Below are 24,556 nucleotides of genomic sequence, written 5' to 3' on the forward strand. Positions count from 1 at the left end.
CTCTTCCTCTCTTTCTCTCTTTCTCTCTCCCTCTCTCCCTCCCCCTCTCTCTCTTTCTCTTCCTCTCTCTCTCTCTCTCTCTCTCTCTCTCTCTCTTTCTCTCTCCCTCTCTGTCTCCCTCTCTCTCTCTTTCTCTTCCTCTCTCTCTCTCTCTCTCTCTCTCTCTCTCTCTTTCTCTCTCCCTCTCTGTCTCTCTCTCCCTCTCTTGTCTCGCTCTCTCTCTCTCTCTCTTTCTCTCTCCCTCTGTCTCCCTCTCCCTCTCTTTCTCTTCCTCTCTCTCTCTCTCTCTCTCTCTCTCTCTCTCTCTCTCTCTCTCTCTTTCTCTCTCCCTCTCTGTCTCTCTCTCCCTCTCTTGTCTCGCTCTCTCTTTCGCTATCCCTCTTTCTATGTAAACGTATGTTTACATTGCCAAAGCAAGTTAAATAGATAATAAACAAAAGTGAAATAAACAAACAAAAATGAACAGTAAAAATAATACTCACAAAGTTCCAAAGGAATAGAGACATTTCAAATGTCATTTTATGGCTATATGTAATGATTTGTAATGATGTACAAAAGAGAGAAAAGAGAAAATAAATAAACATAAATATGTATTTACAATTGTTCCTCAGAAATCTGTGATGGCACACTGTGGTATTTCACCCAGTAGATATGGGAGTTTATCAATATTGGGTTTGTTTTCTAATTCTTTGTGGGTCTGTATAATCTGAGGGAAATATGTGTCTCTAATATGGTCGTACATTTGGCAGAAGGTTAGGAAGTGCAGCTCATTATGTGGGCAGTGTGCACATAGCTTGTCTTTTCTTGAGAGCCAGGTCTGCCTACGGCAGCCTCTTTCAATAGCAAGGCCATGCTCACTCAATCTGTACATAGACAAAGCATTCCTTAAGCTTGGGTCTGTCACAGTGGTCAGGTATTCTGCCACTGCACTCTCTGTTTAGGGTCAGTCACAGTGGTCAGGTATTCTGCCACTGCACTCTCTGTTTAGGGCCAAATAACATTCTAGTTCGCTCAGTTTTTTTGTTATTTCTTTCCAATGTGTCAAGTAATTATCTTTTTATTTTCTCATGATTTGGTTGGGTTTAATTGTGTTACTGTCTTGGTGTTTTACGTTGTACATAAAGGATATTTTAGCAGAATTCTGCATGCAGAGTCTCAATTTATTGTTTTCCCATTTTGTGAATTGTTGGTTGGCGAGCGGACCCCAGACCTCAGGGCAATGAGTTCTATAAATGATTCAAGTATTTTTAGCCAGATCCTAATTGGTACAGTATGTAAAATGTTATGTTCCTTTTGATGGTATAGAAGGTCCTTGCCTTGTCTCTCAGAACATTCACAGCTTCCCGTACTCCTTAATACATTCAACCTCCAGCTGCGTACCCCCTCTAGCACCAGAGTCATGCCACTCTCAAATGTTGTTTTTTTGTAAGCCTGCAACACACACACTATACATTACATTTATTAAACATAATAATGAGTGTGAGTTTTTCTCATAACCCGGCTCGTGGGAAGTGACAAAGAGGTCTTATAGGACCAGGGTACAAATAATAATATAATAACAATCAATCATTTTGCTCTTTATTTAACCATCTTACATATGAAACCTTATTTGTTCATCAAAGATTGGGAAATACTCACCACAGGTTAAATGAGAAGGGTGTGCTTGAAAGGATGCACATAACTCTGCAATGTTGGGTTGTATTGGAGAGAGTCTCAGTCTTAAATAATCTTCCACACACAGTCTGTGCCTGTATTTAGTTTTCATGCTAGTGAGGGCCGAGAATCCACTCTCACATAGGTACTTGGTTGCAATGGGCATCAGTGTCTTAACAGCGCGATTTGCCAAGGCAGGATACTCAGAGCGCAGCCCAATCCAGAAATCTGGCAGTGGCTTCTGATTAAATAACATTTTCACAGAACCGCTTGATGCAATTTCGATGAGGCTCTCTTGTTCAGATATCAGTAAGTGGACTGGAGTCAGGGCATGAAAGGGATAACGAATCCAGTTGTTTGTGTCATCCGTTTCGGGAAAGTACCTGCGTAATTGCTCACCCAACTCACTCAGGTGCTTCGCTATATAACATTTGACATTCCGTCCGTAAGCTTGAGGTCATTTGCACACAAACAATCATACAATGATGGAAAGACCTGTGTGTTGTCCTTGTTAATGCAGACAGAGAAGAGCTCCAACTTCTTAATTATAGCCTCAATTTCGTCCTGCACATTGAACATAGTTGCGGAGAGTCACTGTAATCCTAGATTTAGATCATTCAGTTGAGAAAAAACATCACCCAGATAGGTCAGTCGTGTGAGAAACTCGTCATCATGCAAACGGTCAGACAAGTGAAAATTATGGTCAGTAAAGAAAAGTTTGACTTTAAAAACGTGTCAATTCTTTGCCCCTTGAAAACCAGTGCACTTCTGTATGTTGTAAAAGCGTTACATGGTCACTACCCATATCATTGCATAATGCAGAAAATACATGAGTGTTGCTTTAACAAAGTCAATCATTTTCACTGTAGTGTCCAAAACGTCGTTCAAGCTGTCAGGCATTCCCTTGGCAAGTGGTGTCGGGAGCAACGGTTTGCACGCATGTTACCACTCCACCATGTCTCCCTGTCATGGCTTTTGCACCATCAGTACAGATACCAACACATCTTGACCACCAAAGTCCATTTGATGTCACAAAGCTGTCCAGGATGTTAAAAATATCCTCTCATGATGTCCTGGTTTCCAGTGGATTGCAGAAGAGGATGTCTTCCTTAATTGACCCCCCCATAAACGTAATGGACATATACCAGGAGCTGTGCCAGGCCCGCCACGTTGACTCATCCAGCTGTCACGCATAGAATTCACTGGCTTGTATGCGAAGCAGTAATTGTTTCAAAACATCTCCTGCCATGTCACTGGACTTGTCGGGAAAGGTTTTTTGGGCCTTTTCCCAGAGGATTGTCCCAACCATATCCACAGCATCAGGAAGAATTAAGTCCTCCACAATAGTATGGGGCTTGCCTGTCCTAGCCACTCTGTAGCTCACCATATAAGACGCTTCTAGCCCCTTCTTATTAATGGTATCTGTTGCTTTTATACATGTCTTACTACTCGAAAGTTGTCTTTATTCTCGCTCAAAAAACTCCTGTGGCTTATTTTTCAAATTGTCATGTTTCTTTTCTAAATGTCTGCGCAAGAGTGAAGGTTTCCTGTGACAGAGTAATTGGATGTAAATTATTTGACTAGACTTCCTGTATTTGACATTGTGTTGTTATTTCGTTGAACACTAGATGGTTTAACTTTTGGCAGTGAAATGAGGCTACTCAATTGAGAAAAAAACCTCACCCAAATGTATAGCCCCGTTGGAAAATATAAATGTAAATATTTTATTTTTAAAAATGTTAATCACATTTTTATTTGGCGTACCCCCGATGGCATTGCGCGTGCCTCAGTTTGGGAATACCTGCTCCAGGGCAAAGGTGTCTAGGTGGAATTTGTATTTGTGGTCCTGACAGCTGGACCTTTTTTTCTAACAACATTATTTTAGTCTTTCTCTCTCTCTCTCTTTCCTATCTTTCTCTAATATCTCTCGTCTTTCTCTATAGGGTGAATGCTGAGCCTCGCTCCCCACCTAGACCCCCCCTCACCCCTACCGTATCTTCAGGATCAACAGTACTATTCCCCCCTCCCAGACCTGCCCTCTCCTCAGGACCACCCCTGATGGCTCCTCCGACTCTCCCCTCCAAACCCTCCCCACCCCCTGACCCAACTGACCCAACTCCACCTGTCTACCTGGACTCCTCCCCCCTCCTCCCTTCACCCCTTATACCCTCCTCACCCTCCTCACCCACACCGCCCCTCCATTCAGCTTCTGAACCATTCCCTTCTCAAATTGACTTGGCCGTTGATGCCACTGACGCAACTGATGTCCCCAATGCCGCTGTCCCTAAGGAATGTACTCCCCCCTTATCCAGACCCCTAGTCCTTGATGTCCCGGATATCTCTACTTCCACCCTTGTCACATCACTACCCCCTCAAGTCTTAGAGACCTCAACTCCCCCACTCCCCACACTCCTGGTACCTGATGTCCCAGAGACATCTACTCCCCCACTCCCCACACCCCTGGTACCTGATGTCCCAGAGACATCTACTCCCCCACTCCCCACACCCCTGGTACCTGATGTCCCAGAGACATCTTCTCCTCCCCTCTCCACACCAGTACCCCCTCAAGTCTCAAAGCCCTCTACACCCCACCTTCCTGACATCCTGGATGTCTCTGCTCCTCCCCTCCCCTTACATATGTCCTCTTCAGTCCCAGAGCTCTCCTCTTCAGAACTAACCCTACCAGCACCTTCATCTCAGCCGGTCCCAAAGCCATCATCTATGCTCATCTCTTCTCCCACTGTAACTCCCATCTCAAAACCCTCCTCACTTCCTATCTCTTCTCCACACGTACCTCCTATAGCAAAACCCCCTCTGTCCACTCCCCCCATTCCTCCTCTCTCAAAACCCTCCTCACTTCCTATCTCTTCTCCCCACGTACCTCCTATAGCAAAACACCCTCTGTCCACTCCCCCCATTCCTCCTCTCTCAAAACCCTCCTCACTTCCTATCTCTTCTCCCCACGTACCTCCTATAGCAAAACCCCCTCTGTCCACTCCCCCCATTCATCCTCTCTCAAAACCCTCCGTACCTCCGTCTCCCCGTGTTCCTCCTTTCTCAAAGATCTCCTCACCCCCTCTTCCTAGACCCCCAGCACCTCGAAAACTCTCTGGTCCACCCCAGCCGAGACCCCCCATACCTCACCCTCACTCGAAAGCCAAACCCTCCTCTCCAGCTTTCCCCAGACCCCCACTTCCATCCATGAAGTCCTCCTCTCCCCCTCTACCCTCCCCACTAGTCCCTCTAGCTCCCAAGCCCGCCCCAGCTTCAACTTCAACCCAAGCCACAGCCCCACGACCTAGCATCAGTATCCTGGAGAAACTGATCAAAACTTGCCCGGTGTGGTTGCAGCTGGGTATGGCCCAGGAGAGGACCACACTCTTGCTGAAGAAAGAAATCCCTGGGGTGAACTAACATGTTCTTTACATAAACACATAGGCACATGATGTATCTGTGGTCGACTGTCGTCGACTGTTCTGCAGCCGAACAACTGTGATGTAGCTGTACAAATCGTTCACACACTCATTCATTGGTCACATACTCATCAAAAATGCTTACAAAACACATGTAGGGGCAGCCATCTTTGAAAAATGTCCTCATGTATATTTGTTGTATGATAATAGATATTAAAAGCATTACTTTGTGTACCAACAGATATTTTTAGTGCGTAAAAGCCACGACCAGAAATCCATGGTGCTGTCAGTATGTGTATCTGACAAGCAGGATGAGCTTCAGGTCCTGGACATTCTGATTAAGGAGGAGAAGTCACGTGAGTATCCTAACCAGAGAAGGTCTATATAGGGTTAGGATAAATCCAGGCTTGTAACTGGATCTATCCTAACCCTAAGCCTCAACAGTCTCCCACTGAAATGTCTGTGTCCTGTCCTCAGACCCTGGTGAACAGTCTGTGGTAAAAATGTATGGGGACTATTTGTGTTACAGCCATCGGTCAATCCACACAATCCACACAATCCATCAATCCACACACAGGACACATGATGCTAGCCCATCCATCACACCACACACAGAACACATGATGCTATACCATCCATCACACCACACACAGAACACATGATGCTAGCCCATCCATCTACACTCACAGAACACAAGATGCTAGCCCATCCATCTACACACACAGAACACATGATGCTATCCCATCCATCACACCACACACAGAACACATGATGCTATACCATCCATCACACCACACACAGAACACATGATGCTAGCCCATCCATCTACACTCACAGAACACAAGATGCTAGCCCATCCATCTACACACACAGAACACATGATGCTATCCCATCCATCAATCCACACGCAGAACACATGATGCTAGCCCATCTAGCCACACACACAGAACACATGATGCTAGCCCATCTAGCCACACACACAGAACACATGATGCTAGCCCATCTATCCACACACCTTGAACACATCATGCTACCCCATCCATCAAACCACACACAGAACACATGATGCTACCCCATCCACCAATCCACACACACAGAACACGTGATGCTACTCCATCCACCAATCCACACACAGAACACATGATGCTAGCCCATCTAGCCACATACACAGAACACATGATGCTAGCCCATCCATCACACCACACACAGAACCACATGACGCTAGCCCATCCATCAAACCACACACAGAACACATGATGCTAGCTCATCCATCCACACACACAGAACACATGATGCTAGCCCATCCATCACACCACACACAGAACACATGATGCTAGCCCATCTAGCCACATACACAGAACACATGATGCTAGCCCATCTATCAAACCACACACAGAACACATGATGCTAGCCCATCTAGCCACATACACAGAACACATGATGCTAGCCCATCCATCACACCACACACAGAACCACATGACGCTAGCCCATCCATCAAACCACACACAGAACACATGATGCTAGCTCATCCATCCACACACACAGAACACATGATGCTAGCCCATCCATCACACCACACACAGAACACATGATGCTAGCCCATCTAGCCACATACACAGAACACATGATGCTAGCCCATCTATCAAACCACACACAGAACACATGATGCTAGCCCATCTAGCCACATACACAGAACACATGATGCTAGCCCATCCATCACACCACACACAGAACCACATGACGCTAGCCCATCCATCAAACCACACACAGAACACATGATGCTAGCTCATCCATCCACACACACAGAACACATGATGCTAGCCCATCCATCACACCACACACAGAACACATGATGCTAGCCCATCTAGCCACATACACAGAACACATGATGCTAGCCCATCTATCAAACCACACACAGAACACATGATGCTAGCCCATTCATCAAACCACACACAGAACACATGATGCTAGCTCATCCATCCACACACACAGAACACATGATGCTAGCCCATCCATCTACACACACAGAACACATGATGCTAGCCCATCCATCTACACACACAGAACACATGATGCTAGCCCATCCATCACACCACACACAGAACACATGATGCTAGCCCATCTAGCCACATACACAGAACACATGATGCTAGCCCATCCATCACACCACACACAGAACCACATGACGCTAGCCCATCCATCAAACCACACACAGAACACATGATGCTAGCTCATCCATCCACACACACAGAACACATGATGCTAGCCCATCCATCACACCACACACAGAACACATGATGCTAGCCCATCTAGCCACATACACAGAACACATGATGCTAGCCCATCTATCAAACCACACACAGAACACATGATGCTAGCCCATTCATCAAACCACACACAGAACACATGATGCTAGCTCATCCATCCACACACACAGAACACATGATGCTAGCCCATCCATCTACACACACAGAACACATGATGCTAGCCCATCCATCTACACACACAGAACACATGATGCTAGCCCATCCATCTACACACACAGAACACATGATGCTAGCCCATCCATCACACCACACACAGAACACATGATGCTAGCCCATCTAGCCACATACACAGAACACATGATGCTAGCCCATCTATCAAACCACACACAGAACACATGATGCTAGCCCATTCATCAAACCACACACAGAACACATGATGCTAGCCCATCTATCAAACCACACACAGAACACCTGATGCTAGCCCATTCATCAAACCACACACAGAACACATGATGCTAGTCCATCTATCAAACCACACACAGAACACATGATGCTAGCCCATCTATCAAACCACACACAGAACACCTGATGCTAGCCCATTCATCAAACCACACACAGAACACCTGATGCTAGCCCATTCATCAAACCACACACAGAACACCTGATGCTAGCCCATCTATCAAACCACACACAGAACACCTGATGCTAGCCCATTCATCAAACCACACACAGAACACCTGATGCTAGTCCATCTATCAAACCACACACAGAACACATGATGCTAGTCCATTCATCAAACCACACACAGAACACATGATGCTAGTCCATCTATCAAACCACACACAGAACACATGATGCTAGTCCATCTATCAAACCACACACAGAACACATGATGCTAGCCCATCTATCAAACCACACACAGAACACCTGATGCTAGCCCATCTATCAAACCACACACAGAACACCTGATGCCAGCCCATTCATCAAACCACACACAGAACACCTGATGCTAGTCCATCTAGCCACACAGCTGCTCCATGTGACAAGCTCTATGTGTAACTCCTGTGGGGGAGAAGGGTGGGAAAGGTGCTGTGTGACCACAAGCTTCCTGTCCTACAGGACTTCCTGCTACTTTGAGCTCACCAGGCCCTGGTCGCAGCATAGGGATGTGTGTGTGTGTGTGTGTGTGTGTGTGTGTGTGTGAGAATCTGTTGAAAAGTATGTTTGCAGTTTCATCTCTTGAATCATTTGTGTAACCTCTCGGTCCCAATCTATCTCTACTGCATGACTAAGAGGTCATTCTGATGTAGAATGTCAGTATTCATATAATTTTGTGTTATAACACCCTCTCCCTCCTCCACCAGTGATGTACCTGGAAGGGTCTGTTCTGGTCTTTGACAACATCTTCAAACTCATGGCCTTCTACTGTGTCAGCCGGTAAGACAAGACCATCCTGCAGATCCTACAGGTGTAGGATCTTCATTTGAGCCAGTTTGACACAGCAGGAAAATAATCCTGCAGCAACAGCAAGTGTGAATTATTATGTGAATTATAATTCATGGACATTTTAGTAGGGGTTGATACATTTTTCTTAAGGAAAAATCAAGTCTGAAATTTCGAAGTGGAAATGAGAAACTTTAGAATCCTTTTTCACCCTCAAATACACTACACTAAGTTTTAAATGGCCTGAATGACAGGAACCTTCTCCTGATCCTATTTCTCACCCTTGAAAATATTTTTTTGAATAAATGAATAATGATGTGATTAATTATCTTCCAGGGATATTCTACCCTTCACCCTGAGGTTGCCTCAGGTCATCGTCCAGGCAACCAAGTACGAAGATATAGAGATGATATCGACATTAGGCTCAGGTAGGTAGTGGGACATTCTGAACACCTGTGTAGCATGGCATTATATAACTTTTAGGGAAAGTTGACTAGAATAAGACCCTGTGAGTGAAATGGAGGTGAAGTGTCTCAACAGTGTGAGTGAGTGTGTGGACACGCACAAGTACAGTGTGTGTGTGTGTGTGTGTGTGTGTGTGTGTGTGTGTGTGTGTGTGTGTGTGTGTGTGTGTGTGTGTGTGTGTGTGTGTGTGTGTGTGTGTGTGTGTGTGCGTGTGCGTGCTATATGGGCTAGCTTCCTCCTTTAATAGCTATGAAACAAAACCCTCCCAATTAGTCATAGAACAAAGATCCATTTATAGTCTAATGTATTTAGTTCCTCTCTGCATTGTGAATACTGATCGCTCATCATCAACCAGTTGTCTTTGATAAAGCTTGTTATTTTGTGAAAATAAAAGTATAATTATCTGGTAACCCTTCCTGATGGTAGACTGGTAACTCTTCCTGATGGTAGACTGGTAACCCTTCCTGATGGTAGACTGGTAACTCTTCCTGATGGTAGACTGGTAACTCTCTCTGATGGTAGACTGGTAACTCTTCCTGATGGTAGACTGGTAACTCTTCCTGATGGTAGACTGGTAACTCTTCCTGATGGTAGACTGGTAACTCTTCCTGATGGTAGACTGGTAACTCTTCCTGATGGTAGACTGGTAACTCTCTCTGATGGTAGACTGGTAACTCTTCCTGATGGTAGACTGGTAACTCTTCCTGATGGTAGACTGGTAACTCTTCCTGATGGTAGACTGGTAACTCTCTGATGGTAGACTGGTAACTCTTTCTGATGGTAGACTGGTGACCCTTCCTGATGGTAGACTGGTAACTCTTCCTGATGGTAGACTGGTAACTCTTCCTGATGGTAGACTGGTAACTCTTCCTGATGATAGACTGGTAACTCTTCCTGATGGTAGACTGGTAACTCTTCCTGATGGTAGACTGGTAACTCTCTCTGATGGTAGACTGGTAACTCTTTCTGATGGTAGACTGGTAACTCTCTCTGATGGTAGACTGGTAACTCTTCCTGATGGTGAACTGGTAACTCTTTCTGATGGTAGACTGGTAACTCTTCCTGATGGTAGACTGGTAACTCTCTCTGATGGTAGACTGGTAACTCTTCCTGATGGTAGACTGGTAACTCTCTCTGATGGTAGACTGGTAACTCTTCCTGATGGTAGACTGGTAACTCTTCCTGATGGTAGACTGGTAACTCTTTCTGATGGTAGACTGGTAACTCTCTCTGATGGTAGACTGGTAACTCTTCCTGATGGTAGACTGGTAACTCTTCCTGATGATAGACTGGTAACTCTTCCTGATGGTAGACTGGTAACTCTTCCTGATGGTAGACTGGTAACTCTTCCTGATGGTAGACTGGTAACTATTCCTGATGGTAGACTGGTAACTCTTCCTGATGGTAGACTGGTAACTCTCTCTGATGGTAGACTGGTAACTCTTTCTGATGGTAGACTGGTAACTCTCTCTGATGGTAGACTGGTAACTCTTCCTGATGGTGAACTGGTAACTCTTTCTGATGGTAGACTGGTAATTCTTCCTGATGGTAGACTGGTAACTCTCTCTGATGGTAGACTGGTAACTCTTCCTGATGGTAGACTGGTAACTCTTCCTGATGGTAGACTGGTAACTCTCTCTGATGGTAGACTGGTAACTCTTTCTGATGGTAGACTGGTAACTCTCTCTGATGGTAGACTGGTAACTCTTCCTGATGGTAGACTGGTAACTCTTCCTGATGGTAGACTGGTAACTCTTCCTGATGGTAGACTGGTAACTCTTCCTGATGGTAGACTGGTAACTCTTTCTGATGGTAGACTGGTAACTCTTCCTGATGGTAGACTGGTAACTCTTCCTGATGGTAGACTGGTAACTCTTCCTGATGGTAGACTGGTAACTCTTCCTGATGGTAGACTGGTAACTCTTCCTGATGGTAGACTGGTAACTCTTCCTGATGGTAGACTGGTAACTTTTCCTGATGGTAGACTGGTAACTCTTCCTGATGGTAGACTGGTAACTATTCCTGATGGTAGACTGGTAACTCTTCCTGATGGTAGACTGGTAACTCTCTCTGATGGTAGACTGGTAACTCTTTCTGATGGTAGACTGGTAACTCTCTCTGATGGTAGACTGGTAACTCTTCCTGATGGTGAACTGGTAACTCTTTCTGATGGTAGACTGGTAATTCTTCCTGATGGTAGACTGGTAACTCTCTCTGATGGTAGACTGGTAACTCTTCCTGATGGTAGACTGGTAACTCTTCCTGATGGTAGACTGGTAACTCTCTCTGATGGTAGACTGGTAACTCTTTCTGATGGTAGACTGGTAACTCTCTCTGATGGTAGACTGGTAACTCTTCCTGATGGTAGACTGGTAACTCTTCCTGATGGTAGACTGGTAACTCTTCCTGATGGTAGACTGGTAACTCTTTCTGATGGTAGACTGGTAACTCTTCCTGATGGTAGACTGGTAACTCTTCCTGATGGTAGACTGGTAACTCTTCCTGATGGTAGACTGGTAACTCTTCCTGATGGTAGACTGGTAACTCTTCCTGATGGTAGACTGGTAACTCTTCCTGATGGTAGACTGGTAACTTTTCCTGATGGTAGACTGGTAACTCTTCCTGATGGTAGACTGGTAACTATTCCTGATGGTAGACTGGTAACTCTTCCTGATGGTAGACTGGTAACTCTCTCTGATGGTAGACTGGTAACTCTTTCTGATGGTAGACTGGTAACTCTCTCTGATGGTAGACTGGTAACTCTTCCTGATGGTGAACTGGTAACTCTTTCTGATGGTAGACTGGTAATTCTTCCTGATGGTAGACTGGTAACTCTCTCTGATGGTAGACTGGTAACCCTTCCTGATGGTAGACTGGTAACTCTTCCTGATGGTAGACTGGTAACTCTCTCTGATGGTAGACTGGTAACTCTTTCTGATGGTAGACTGGTAACTCTCTCTGATGGTAGACTGGTAACTCTTCCTGATGGTAGACTGGTAACTCTTCCTGATGGTAGACTGGTAACTCTTCCTGATGGTAGACTGGTAACTCTTTCTGATGGTAGACTGGTAACTCTTCCTGATGGTAGACTGGTAACTCTTCCTGATGGTAGACTGGTAACTCTTCCTGATGGTAGACTGGTAACTCTTCCTGATGGTAGACTGGTAACTCTTCCTGATGGTAGACTGGTAACTCTTCCTGATGGTAGACTGGTAACTCTTCCTGATGGTAGACTGGTAACTCTTCCTGATGGTGAACTGGTAACTCTTCCTGATGGTAGACTGGTAACTCTTCCTGAGTAGACTGGTAACTATTTCCGATGGTGAACTGGTAACTCTTCCTGATGGTAGACTGGTAACTCTTCCTGATGGTAGACTGGTAACTCTTCCTGATGGTGAACTGGTAACTCTTCCTGATGGTAGACTGGTAACTCTTCCTGAGTAGACTGGTAACTATTTCCGATGGTGAACTGGTAACTCTTTCTTTCTCACCTCTATGAAAAAGATCGCCAGCACACAGAAATAAAGCATTACTTTGAAATGTTCTCAGTAATCACAATTACCTATTCCTTTCTCCTTGCAGATTTCTGGGGTTCTCAGCTTCACAGCTCCTCAGAAATGGTCAAACGTGATGACCAGGGTCAGGGCCACAGCAGTTCGTCCTGTGAGATCCAGCTGTCCACCGGGAATAGTAATGACCGTCTGTGGTACATCAACCCCATCTTCATTGAGGAGTACTGCAGCAGCCTGGAGGCCTCCACCCTCGTCCCAGCTCCCATCCACAGGAGCCAGAGTCTGAACACCCCAGGCCCGGGGCAGGTGCAGGTACCCCCCAAGTTCAAACGGCCCCCGCCCAGGCCCCCAAATGTCCCAGAGGGCTTGATTCTGTCACAGTCGGCTAAGCAGGGTGCCAGAGGGGAAAGTGTCTCCCCCAGGTCTCCACCCCCACCGCGAACAGTAATAGCCAAGGCAGCAGGTCAGAAAGCAGAAGGAGACAGCAGCAAAGACACTGAGGAGGAAGAAGGAGCTGCTTCTCAACTCATCTCGGAGAAAGAGGTGTCAGTTACTGTTACTGACTCAGTAGCAGCTACTCAGCCTCTACAGCCACTGTCACCGCACGGAGCAACAGCAGGACAGAAACACCCAGCACCCCGACCACCCCCACACAGGATACCACTCGTACCCCTTCGGCGGAAACCCTCAGAGAACCGTCCCTCAATCCCGGGACAGGAGGGCGGTGTTGGTCCAGTGCCTGTTGCTTCACTGGTCTGCATCGATGATACCACTAACATGGCAGAGGAGAAGTTAGGAGTGGAATCTCATGCCGGTGAGACAGAGACACTGCAGAACAAAGGGACATCAGGGGCTACAAACATTAGTGAGGTTGTTACCGTGGCTATAGCCCCGCGGACGAAGAGGGCCTCACATCCAGTCCCGCCTCCCAGGAAGAAGAAACCCTGTCAGTTCACGCCCACCACACCTCTCTCCCGAAACGTGATAAGCGGAGGACTTCTGTCAATCAATTCATCATCGGATACCCCCCAGAACTCCAGCACCCCCTTGCCTGCCTCGAGGCCCACCTCCATCCCCGTGGGGGAGGCCAGGGGGACAGATGTGTCCTTGTACTCCCCTGATGGGGAAGCTGTCTTCCCTGCCCTGGAACATGACTCCTACTCTACCAGCAGTACAGAGGAGGAGGCTGACACTGTGGCCAGCGGGGCTGTAGGGACCGGTGGGACCAACAACACCAAGGTTCATATATCTTTCATTGATTTATTTCACCTTTATTTCACCAGGAAGTCCCCTTGACTTCCCATTTAACATTTTTATGTTTATGTATAACTAACATCATACAGTAACCTAACTAAAAGCTTCATTTCTGTACCTATTCAATTGCTGCTGTGACTTTGTTACTGTATGTGAATCTGTATGACATTTTCCTGTAACATAATCAAAATAAAAGACTTATCATTAAAAATCAATAATAACCTCCAGGTGTTGATGAAGAGGACGCCTACCATCATGCTGGACCGAGCCAAGCACCGCCTCTCCAGCGTGTTCACTAACTTCATGAACACCGACCACAAGCTCCAGAAGAGAATCCTAGAGCTGTTCAGGGACGGGAGCTCCTACTTTGGCACCCTGGTGAAGGACTACAGGTAGAAGATCCGTTCAACACAGACGTTTCAGAATCGCTTAGTTGATGGTTGCTAGGGCTGATTAGGGCCACACATATTTTGACTCAACAACTGAATCTTGTTCATATCTCTGTCTAATGGAAAATGTCATTTACATTTGTTCAATGTCCCTAATTTTGTAATCGATTTGGACACCCTTGATGTACTAATCAATGAATGTATCTGACCCCAGGGTGTATATCCTGGAGACCATGGGGAAGCACAGCTCCAGCACTGAGCTGCTGCAGGAGATCAGGCAGATGATGACCCAGCTGAAGAGTTACCTCATCCAGAGCACTGAGCTACAGAATCTACTGGAGCCCAACATCTACACAGAGGACAAATTGGGTGACATATACAGTCTAATTAGAGGCTAGATACAGTAACATAGTCTAGCAGTTGTAATCTTAGAGTTACTGCAGTTAGTAGAGCACAGCGTTGCAATGGAAGGATTCTGGGTTCGATTCCCTGGGCATGAGAGTACACATACAGGCCTAAGGGCCTAACTCCCTATCAAGGAACAGGCCTCTCTCTGGGCGTGCTTAATTCTCCTTGACATACTCAACATGCATCTGTCACACACCATTTTCAAGACTCTTTACACACTCAAAATACTGAGTTCCTTTTGCTCTTTATTTTGAGACCCCCCCCCCCCAAAAAAGTGACATTTTATTTGTCTGATACAGTTTCTACTTGGCCGTGGCTATGTACATAACTTACTAATAGTACATATACATTCCATTATCAGACTCTTTTATCCAAAGATACTTACAGTCACGTGTAACGTACACATTAACACTGTCTATCTCATGAATGCTTCAGTTCTCACTAATCTTCAAATGAACATGCGTAACATATTCAGTGTCCAACATCACATTTGGCAAAGAGGATGTTCCCCTTATTTACTGTCAAACAGGAGACAGTTGTATATCACAGTCTTCGCTGTGTGCATTGGAAATGAGACTTTCTAGTGACACCTGTGAAATTGCAACAGGGACAGACAACATAGTTGTTTATGAGGGTTGTCACTGTTAACATTTGATGGTTGAATTGTGTTTAATATCAAACTTATTTGGCCTCCACTGTGAATGCTGGATGTCAGGTTTTCTTGCATATAAATGCAGTATATATGCAAGTGAGGATAATATTCTTACTGAATTAATAAGCCGACATACACTACATGACCAAAAGTATGTGGACACCTGCTCGTCGAACATCTCATTCCAATATCATGGGCATTAATATGGAGTTGGTCCCCCCTTTGCTGCTACAACAGCCTCTCTTCTGGGAAGGCTTTTCACTAAATGTTTTCTGTGGGGACTTGCTTCTATTCAGCCACAAGAGCATCAGTGAGGTCGGGCACATTGATGCTGGGCGATCAGGCCTGCCTCGCAGTCGGTGTTCCAAATCATCCCAAAGGTGAGGTAAGGGCTCTGTGCAGGCCAGTCAAGTTCTTCCAGATCGATCTCGGCAAACAATTTCTGTACGGACCTCGCTTTGTGCACGAGGGCATTGTCATGCAGGAAACAGGAAAGGGTCTAACCCAAACTGTTGCCACAAAGTTGGAAGCACAGAATCGTCTAGAGTGTCATTGTATGCTCTAGCGTTAAGATTTCCCTTCACTGGAACTAAGGGGCTTGAACCATCAAAAACATCTCCAGACCATCCTTCTCCACCAACCTCTACAGTTGGCGCTACGCATTCGGGCAGGTAGCATTCTCCTTGCCTCCGCCAAACCCAGATTAGTCTGTCGGACTGCCAGATGGTGAAACATGATTCATCACTCCAGAGAACACGTTTCCACTGCTCCAGAGTCCAATGGCGCCGAGCTTTACACCACTCCAGCCGACGCTTGGCATTGCGCATGGTGATCTTAGGCTTGTGTGCGGCTGCTTAGCCATGAAAACCCATTTCATGATGCTCCAGACGAAAAGTTATTGTGGTAGTTTTGAACTCGGTAGTGAGTGTTGCAACTGAAGATTTTTACGCGTTTCAGCACTCAATGGTCCCGTTCTGTTAGCTTGTGTGGCCTACCATTTCATGCTGAGCTGTTGTTGCTCCTAGACATTGCCACTTCACAATAACAGCACTTACAGTTGACTGGGGCAGCTCTAGCATGGCAGAAATGTGCATGGCTGTGTACACCTGTCAACAACGGGTGTGGCTGAAATAGCCAAATCCCCTCATTTGAAGAGTTGTCCACATGCTTTTGTATATATAGTGTAGCCGGCTGTGGTGGATTGAGACACACACCATGCAAAAAACTCTCTAGATTAAAGATAAACTCCACCCAAAAACGATATTTCGATAGTTGTATCATTAGTTCATTGTTGACAGAGTCCCAAAATGTTTTGCTTGTCAGCAATCAAGTTTTCAAGATATGTAACTTTGAAAATACAGAAATCATCCCTGTATGATGCATTTTGCAACCTTTTGATGGGGATTTTTAAAATTACGTTACTTAGATGGCCGCACGGCGTCAATAGACTCTGGATTATTATCAACTGGGTGGTTTGAGCCCTGACGGGAGTGCCCCGGTCAACAGTAAAGCACTACATAGGAACCATTAAGGTACCATTTCAGATGCAGCCCATTACTGTCTACCTTCTCCATGACAGGGGTCTCTGGGACACTGGTGGTGATATCAGACCATATGACAAAACATTTATTTTTACTGCTCTAATTACATTGGTAGCCAGTTTATAATAGCAATAAGGCACCTCGGGGGTTTTTGGTATATGGCCAATATTCCACGGCTAAGTGCGGTGTCCAGGTGCCACGTCGTGCCTAAGAACGTCCCTTAGTTGTGGTATATTGGCCATATACCACACCCCCTTGGGCCTTACTGCTTAAATATAATAACTTATTTTTCCTCCAACGTGAATGCTGAATGTCTGTTTTATTTTACACAGTGTACGTATAAATACTGTATATATTCAAGTGCGGATAATATTGAGACCAAATCTTTTATCCATAAAGAACTATAACTGCAGGCAGAAATGCATTAGTCAGAGTGAGTAGAGTAGACAGGGAATCTAAGATCAAGTCAAATCAATACATAGCTGCCTGCAACAAGCTCTATTCTCAACTAGAAACTGATTTCTAACCCGTGTGTTTTGTCGTGTTCCTCTCCAGAGGTGATTATTGAGGCTGCCCTGTGTAAGGCTATGCTGAAGCCTCTGAGGGAAGCTGTGTATTCAGGCCTGAAAGACATCCACGCCAGGGACGGCTGTCTGAAGAGGCTGAGGGAGAACCAGAGTGTCGTCCTGGGTACCACCACCACAGAACTGGGGATCACCACCAGTGTCCCAGAGACCCCTGTCATGGAGAAGGTAGACAGTAATGGGCTGCATCTGAAATGGTACCTTAATGGTTCCTATGTAGTGCTTTACTGTTGACCGGGGCACTCCCGTCAGTAATTAACAAACTACATCTTTCCATCCGTCCGTCCGTCCATCTATCTTAGATCCAGCTGAAGTTGATGACCCTCCACCAGGAATACTCCCCTCAGAAGAAGATTGATCTGCTCCTTAAGACCTGCAAGATCATCTATGAATCCATGTCTATAGGCTGTCCATGTGAGGAGCTGTCTTTGTTGCTGGGCAGATTTTGGTGGTTGAATTATGATGTTGTTTGTTAGCATAAGAGTAGTCTCACGATGCCATCCTCCCCCGTCTCTTTTTAATTAGGACTCCACTATCTCCAAACAAAAGTCAGGAAGCATGAAAATCCGGGCTAGTTTACGAGTGCAGATTGACTTTGATAATGATTGATTATTACTGCCGGACGACACCAGTGTCTATAAATACCTGACTGAGAGGGGAGATTGAAGTTGATGTTGATTGATCATTACTGCCTCACAAATACCTGACTGTCAGGTGAACTGACTAAGATGGTGGTTGACGTTTCCAGCAGGGAGAGCCTATGGTGCAGATGACTTCCTCCCGGTGCTGATGTACGTCCTGGCCAGGAGCAACATGGCCTTCCTGCTACTGGATGTAGAGTATATGATGGAGCTGATGGACCCTGCACTGCAGCTAGGAGAGGGTAGGGACAAACGAAATTAGATCCATGCACACACAAGTAAACACACACACATACAAACACACACATAACAGCACTGACGCACACATAGTACCAATGTTATATGCAGTGTATGTGCCTCATAATGATGACTATCTTGTGTGTGTCACCAGGCTCCTACTACCTGACGACTACGTATGGAGTGTTGGAGCACATAAAGAACTATGAGAAGCAGGTGGTGACACGGCAGCTCAGTCTGGAGATCCAGAACTCTATCCACCGCTGGGAGAAGAGACGCACCCTGAACAAAGCCAGCGTGTCACGTTCATGTGTTCAGGTCAGTACCACTAGGGTAGCACACACAGAGGGTTAGGGTTAGGTATAAGGGTTAGGGGTAAGGGTTGGGGTTAAGGACAGAGTTAGGATTAGGGTTAGGGATAAGGGTTAGGGATAAGGGTTGGGGTTAAGGCCAGAGTTAGGATTAGGGTTAGGGTTAGGGATAAGGGTTAAGGATAAGGGTTAGGGTTAGGGATAAGGGTTAACGATAAAGATTAAGGGTTAAGGTTTAAGGGTTAAGGGTTAGGGATAAGGTTTAAGGGTTAAGGGTTAAAGCTAGGTTAGGGTTAGGGTTAAGACTAGGTTAGGGATATAGCTAGAGCTGGGGTTAGGATTAAGGTTAGGTTAGGGATATAGCTAGAGCTGAGGTTAGGGTTAAAGTTAGGGTTAGGGTTAAGGGTTAAGGGTTAGGGTTAGGTTAGTTATATAGCTAAAGCTAGGGTTAGGGTTAGGGATATAGCTAGAGCTGGGGTTAGGGTTAGGTTAGGGATAGGGATAGGAATAGGGATAGGGTTAGGGTTAGGGATATAGCTAGAGCTAGGGTTAGGGTTAGGGATATAGCTAGAGCTAGGGTTAGGGTTAGGGATATAGCTAGAGCTAGGGTTAGGGTTAGGGATATAGCTAGAGCTAGGGTTAGGGTTAGGTTAGTGATATAGCTAGAGCTGGGGTTAGGGTTAGGTTAGGGATAGGGATAGGAATAGGGATAGGGTTAGGGTTAGAGATATAGCTAGAGCTAGGGTTAGGGTTAGGGATATAGCTAGAGCTAGGGTTAGGGTTAGGGATATAGCTAGAGCTAGGGTTAGGGTTAGGTTAGGGATATAGCTAGAGCTGGGGTTAGGGTTAGGGTTAGGTTAGGGATATAGCTAGAGCTGGGGTTAGGATTAGGGATATAGCTAGAGCTAGAGCTGGGGTTAGGGTTAAGGTTAGGGATATAGCTAGAGCTGGGGTTAGGGATAGGTTAGGAATTTAGCTAGAGCTGGGGTTAGGGTTAGGGATATAGCTAGAGCTGGGGTTAGGGTTAAGGTTAGGGTTAAGGATATAGCTAGAGCTGGGGTTAGGGTTAGGGTTAGTGTTAGGGATATAGCTAGAGCTATGGTTAGGGTTAGGGATAGGGTTAGGGATAGGGTTAGGGTTAGAAAGGAGACCCCGTGAACTAGGCCCAGTAGTCCAGTCAGGCTGAACTCAGAGTAATAGAATATTAAATGTTACTGCAGTATTTTGATATTTGATCATTATGACTATATCAGTATTCTTTGAAATTGTATTGTCATTATGTTGACAATAAAACAAATTGTCATATGATATTTCATGTCCACTTTCTGCGTTGTCCCGTTGTAGGACTTCATCAACGTGTCATTCCTGGAGGCGGGGTGCAACACTAAGACCCTGAGGGTCCGCCCCAACACCACAGCCCAGGACCTGTGTGCCCAGTGTGCTGACAAGTTTGAGGTGGCAGAGCCAGAGTCCTACAGGTACAATCTCCTGCCGTTGTGCCCTTGAATAAGGCACTTAACCACTCCAAAACGGCTCTCTCCATCCAGGGGCGTTGCTCCGTGGCTGATCCTGTGCATGCCAATATGTTTATGCTGACCCTGTCTCACAAAATGAAAATAAAGTATTTATTGCATTCTATTCTATTGTGTTCTAATGTATTCCATTATATTCTGTTATATTACATTCTATTCTATTTTGTTCTGTTATATTCTGTTGTATTCTATTCTGTTGTATTCTATTTTATTCTGTTCTATTATATTCTGTTGTATTCTGTTATATTCTGTTGTATTCTATTCTGTTGTATTGTGTTCTATTCTATTCCATTATATTATGTTCTGTTCTGTTCTATTCTGTTGATTACTGTTCTATTCTGTTATATTGCTCTATTCTATTGTATTGTGTTGTGTTCTATTCCATTATATTATGTTCTGTTCTGTTCTATTCTGTTGATTACTGTTCTATTCTGTTCTATTGCTCTATTCTATTCTGTTCTATTCTGTTCTATCATATTATGCTGTATTCTGTTCTGTTCTATTCTATTCTATTATGTTTTATTCTGTTATGTTCTGTTCTATTCTATTCTGTTCTATTCCATTCTATTCTATTTTACAGCCTGAGTGTGCTGGTGGAGGGCCACCACCAACTCCTGGCCCCTGAGGAGTTCCCCCTCCCCATCAAGTCCAGTCTCCACCACAGTCAGCCCCTCAAGGAGTACTGCTTTGTCTACCGGCCTGGAAGGACAGAGTCAGAAGGACAGGAGGCAGAATCCCAGGAGGCAGAATCCCAGGAGGCAGAATCCCAGGAGGCAGAATCCCAGGAGGCAGAAGGACAGGAGGCAGAAGGACAGGAGGCAGAAGGACAGAAGGTGGAGAGCAAGGAGCCAGCTCCCACAGCCGAGCCAGAGCCTGAGAAGGAGGAGAGTCTGATCGAGATATGATGAGATCAGTGTGCGGGTGCGTTGGAGTGTGCGTGCGTACATGCATGTGTGGGACAAAGGATCAAGGAGCTGCTCAAGTGAATACAATGGCTGCTGCCTCAATCATTATAGCCATTTTAAATGAGATATTGGTTTTTGCCTTATACACAACCACATAGACAATGTTTAGGTCTGCCCTTGACAACATGGATACATTCTGAAAGAAGAGAACCTCCATCGTCTCCTCACCTTGATCTTCAGGTCTAAATATCAAATCACACAACAGGAGACTCAAGTTTACTTTAGCTTCCATACAGATGTGCTCTATCTTAATTTGATCTGTGTCTCACAGCAGGACAATAATCCTGCAGCAACAGGAAATGTGAATTATTATGTGTATTATAATTAATGGATATTTTTGTAGAAAAGTGACACACTTTTCATTAGGGAAAATCAAGTCTAAAATGTTTAGTGGAAATTACGAACTTTAGAAGCCTTTGAAAAACATTGAATACACTACAAGTTTGCATTTCCTGCTGTGCAGGAACAACAGAGTGATCAAATTAAGAGAGTACATCTGTATGGCTTCTATTGTAAGTCATATTGCTCAGTGAAGAAGACCTACCACCGTCAACTCATGTCAGACTGGTTCATACTTCAGACTTTGAATATCATACAGGGGATCCACACAAGATCACTTCAGCTTTTATATTACTTCTATGAGAACTAGCGCTGTGAGTCCTGCCTCCTCTTTCTGCAAAGTTGGCCAAAGCTACAGAGATAAAGAGGATATCGTCCTCCTCTAGTTTGAAAGGGCACAATAGGCTGTATAATTAAACTGTAATGGATCCGGATAAGGAGTCTCTGCCTGCATCCCAAATGGCACATTATTCCCTTTGTAGTGCACTACTTTTGACCAGGGCCCATAGTCTGGTCAAAAGTAATGCACTATGTAGGGAATAGGGTGTTATTTAGGACACAGTCCATGTATCCTGTCCAGACGGTGTTCATTTTCATATTTAACAGATTTGTTTCTGCCACAGTTCAGATTGACAATCAGCTGTTCATTGGTTTTGTTAATCGAATTTAGCATGACAATATCCTTGCCAATAATTATGTCACTGGGTTTATGTGCTCAAGAAAGACTCTGCGACTCTCTGTACTGTAAATCCATTTTTGCTGTGCTGGTTTGTATACTCTTGTAGCTGTGCTGTGGCCACATTCCATTGGTGTCCTGTAAGAACCTTTGAAGTCTCATTCTAGAGGGGTTCTGCTACAATGCCATTCATTTTAAGTTCAAATCCAAGTCTACCAGGCACTGATGGTGTACAGCAATATTATACTGTCATTACATTATATAGCATTATGGCTTTGATACTTTTTTTCAGATTGATGAGTTGATTGTTTTGTTTTTAAAAGGTGAAATGTGAAATGGTTTATGTGGATGTATCAAGAGATGAAACCCAGTAAAACATGTTTTTTTTTATCATTTCATAAATTCCAATATTTCTCATTTTAAATATTTGGGAGTAAATATATTTCCTTTCTTTGTTACAACCATTGCCAGAACTTTAACAGAACTCTAAAATCAATTCAATCTGTCTCAGTAGATGAAATAATATCCCAGTCGCTTTAACCAGCAGAATATCTATTGTCAAAGTGAATATATTGCCACGGCTGAATTTCTATAGTTCAATGCTTCCCATGACTCCCCCTTCTGGATATTGGGATACAGTTCATAGTGAGGTTATGAAATGTTTAGTATATGGCAAGTTATGGCAAAATTTACAAACTTGCAAAGAGGGAAAGACGTAGGAGGACCCAAGTTTAAATTGTATTTCCAGGCACTAGCATTTTGCCCCATCCTGTTTGTTTAGAAATGATTCTTCTGTGCCCTGGCTGAGTGCTGAGTACAGAAATACATACTGCCCTGGAAGACCAATTCTTCACTAATATATCCCTTAAACCAGGGATCATCAACTAGATTAAGCTGCGGACAGAACTTTTTGTTTTTCTTGGGCGATGGTTGGGGCCAGAACATAATAAAAAATAATTTGTACACTGCTAATTGACCGCAAGAAGCCCAAACATATCTAATATTTGACTAAAACATCATAATTTCAAACCTTACATTTGCATTAGTGCTGAGCTATTTAACCAACATTTCAATTATTTTACGGCTTTTGAACAACTAATTGACCGACATCGGTTCAATTATTTGAATTTGTTTGTTTTTTATTCTGTGAGCTCAATGCACAGTTTCTCTAGAGATAAATCAGATCCAACCTGAACTCTGCGATGTAGTAGGGAGTTGTAGTTTCCAACAGGCCAGTATTGTCACATCTTCTCCTGCTCCTCCCTTCCGGCATACGATGTCGCCGACCAACGGTCCTGGGATTCATCATTACGCACACCTGTTAATCATTATGACTCACACCTGGACTTCATTACCTTCATAATTTCCTCCCCTTTATATGTCACTCTCTTGTGTTCATTCACCAGTTGGTGTTATTCTTCTGTACCGGTGTGTAGCTACATGGAATTGTCTCGTTCATGGTTTTGTTGTTTTATTAAACATTTCACCTGCACCTGCTTCCCCCGACTCACTCCATTATTACACGTATTCTACATGGTTTAGCGAATAAAACGTGGTAATTAACTACAATGACCATAATCCATTGCTGATCTACCTGTCCGGTCTGTCTTTCTTTTAGGCTGCTACGGAAGAGATAATGCGTGATCATGAGGGGATATAGAGAGCAAATGTTGCTTAGCTAGGTATCTCTACCGAAAAATACATGATCAAAGGGGTTTATAGTTGGTATGCAACAATCATAAAAGTATGCCTTATTTACTTTGAAGAACTACAAAATATTGTTTTTGTCAGACAGCAGAGATGAGATTATGACTTGGAATTAAATAATAAAATCATTAAATAAAACAAATGCATAACACAACAACTACTGGTCTGACCGGTACTAGATGGGTATACCTACTGAGTGTATAGTAAGACAGAGAGGCGCTATTTCGCTCTCTTGGATTCTTTCTCTGGTGAGATAGTTTCAGCCACTTGCTAATTGTAAGACGGTGCCTACAGACCAGGAACCTCTGCTTGTATTTCTTACATTATTAGCCCAAGACATTTTTGCTGTTGTTGTGCTATTACATACAGCTGGAAATAACTTTTGGATATCAGAGCGGAGATAACTCACCAGCATTACGACCAGGAATACAACTTTCCCCAATTGGATCCTTTGTCCGTACACCCCAGGACAAATGAACTTATCCCAGAGGCTTCTCCAAGTCACCGCCGGCAGAGAAGAGGTATTCGGAGTGGACTTCTAATCTGACTCAGGAGGCGGGCACACCA

At 44.6% G+C, this 24,556-nt stretch overlaps 1 protein-coding gene across 1 annotated transcript in view; it reads left to right on the top strand.

Moving 5' to 3' along the window:
* rin3 (Ras and Rab interactor 3) overlaps positions 1 to 23,780 on the top strand; it is a 34,651-nt gene extending 10,871 nt beyond the window's left edge. Inside the window, exons 2-14 of the mRNA XM_020501517.2 lie at positions 3,597 to 5,058; positions 5,308 to 5,422; positions 8,698 to 8,770; positions 9,113 to 9,204; positions 12,824 to 13,992; positions 14,236 to 14,399; positions 14,611 to 14,765; positions 17,553 to 17,749; positions 17,884 to 17,995; positions 18,330 to 18,464; positions 18,614 to 18,777; positions 20,115 to 20,248; positions 20,883 to 23,780. Coding sequence (XP_020357106.2) covers positions 3,597 to 5,058; positions 5,308 to 5,422; positions 8,698 to 8,770; positions 9,113 to 9,204; positions 12,824 to 13,992; positions 14,236 to 14,399; positions 14,611 to 14,765; positions 17,553 to 17,749; positions 17,884 to 17,995; positions 18,330 to 18,464; positions 18,614 to 18,777; positions 20,115 to 20,248; positions 20,883 to 21,207 — 4,297 coding nt within the window. The 3' untranslated portion in view covers positions 21,208 to 23,780. The remainder of the gene's footprint in view (positions 1 to 3,596; positions 5,059 to 5,307; positions 5,423 to 8,697; positions 8,771 to 9,112; positions 9,205 to 12,823; positions 13,993 to 14,235; positions 14,400 to 14,610; positions 14,766 to 17,552; positions 17,750 to 17,883; positions 17,996 to 18,329; positions 18,465 to 18,613; positions 18,778 to 20,114; positions 20,249 to 20,882) is intronic.
* Positions 23,781 to 24,556: the final 776 nt, after the last annotated feature.

Source organism: Oncorhynchus kisutch, linkage group LG14, assembly GCF_002021735.2.
Source record: "Oncorhynchus kisutch isolate 150728-3 linkage group LG14, Okis_V2, whole genome shotgun sequence".
Classification (NCBI taxonomy): Eukaryota; Metazoa; Chordata; class Actinopteri; order Salmoniformes; family Salmonidae; genus Oncorhynchus; species Oncorhynchus kisutch.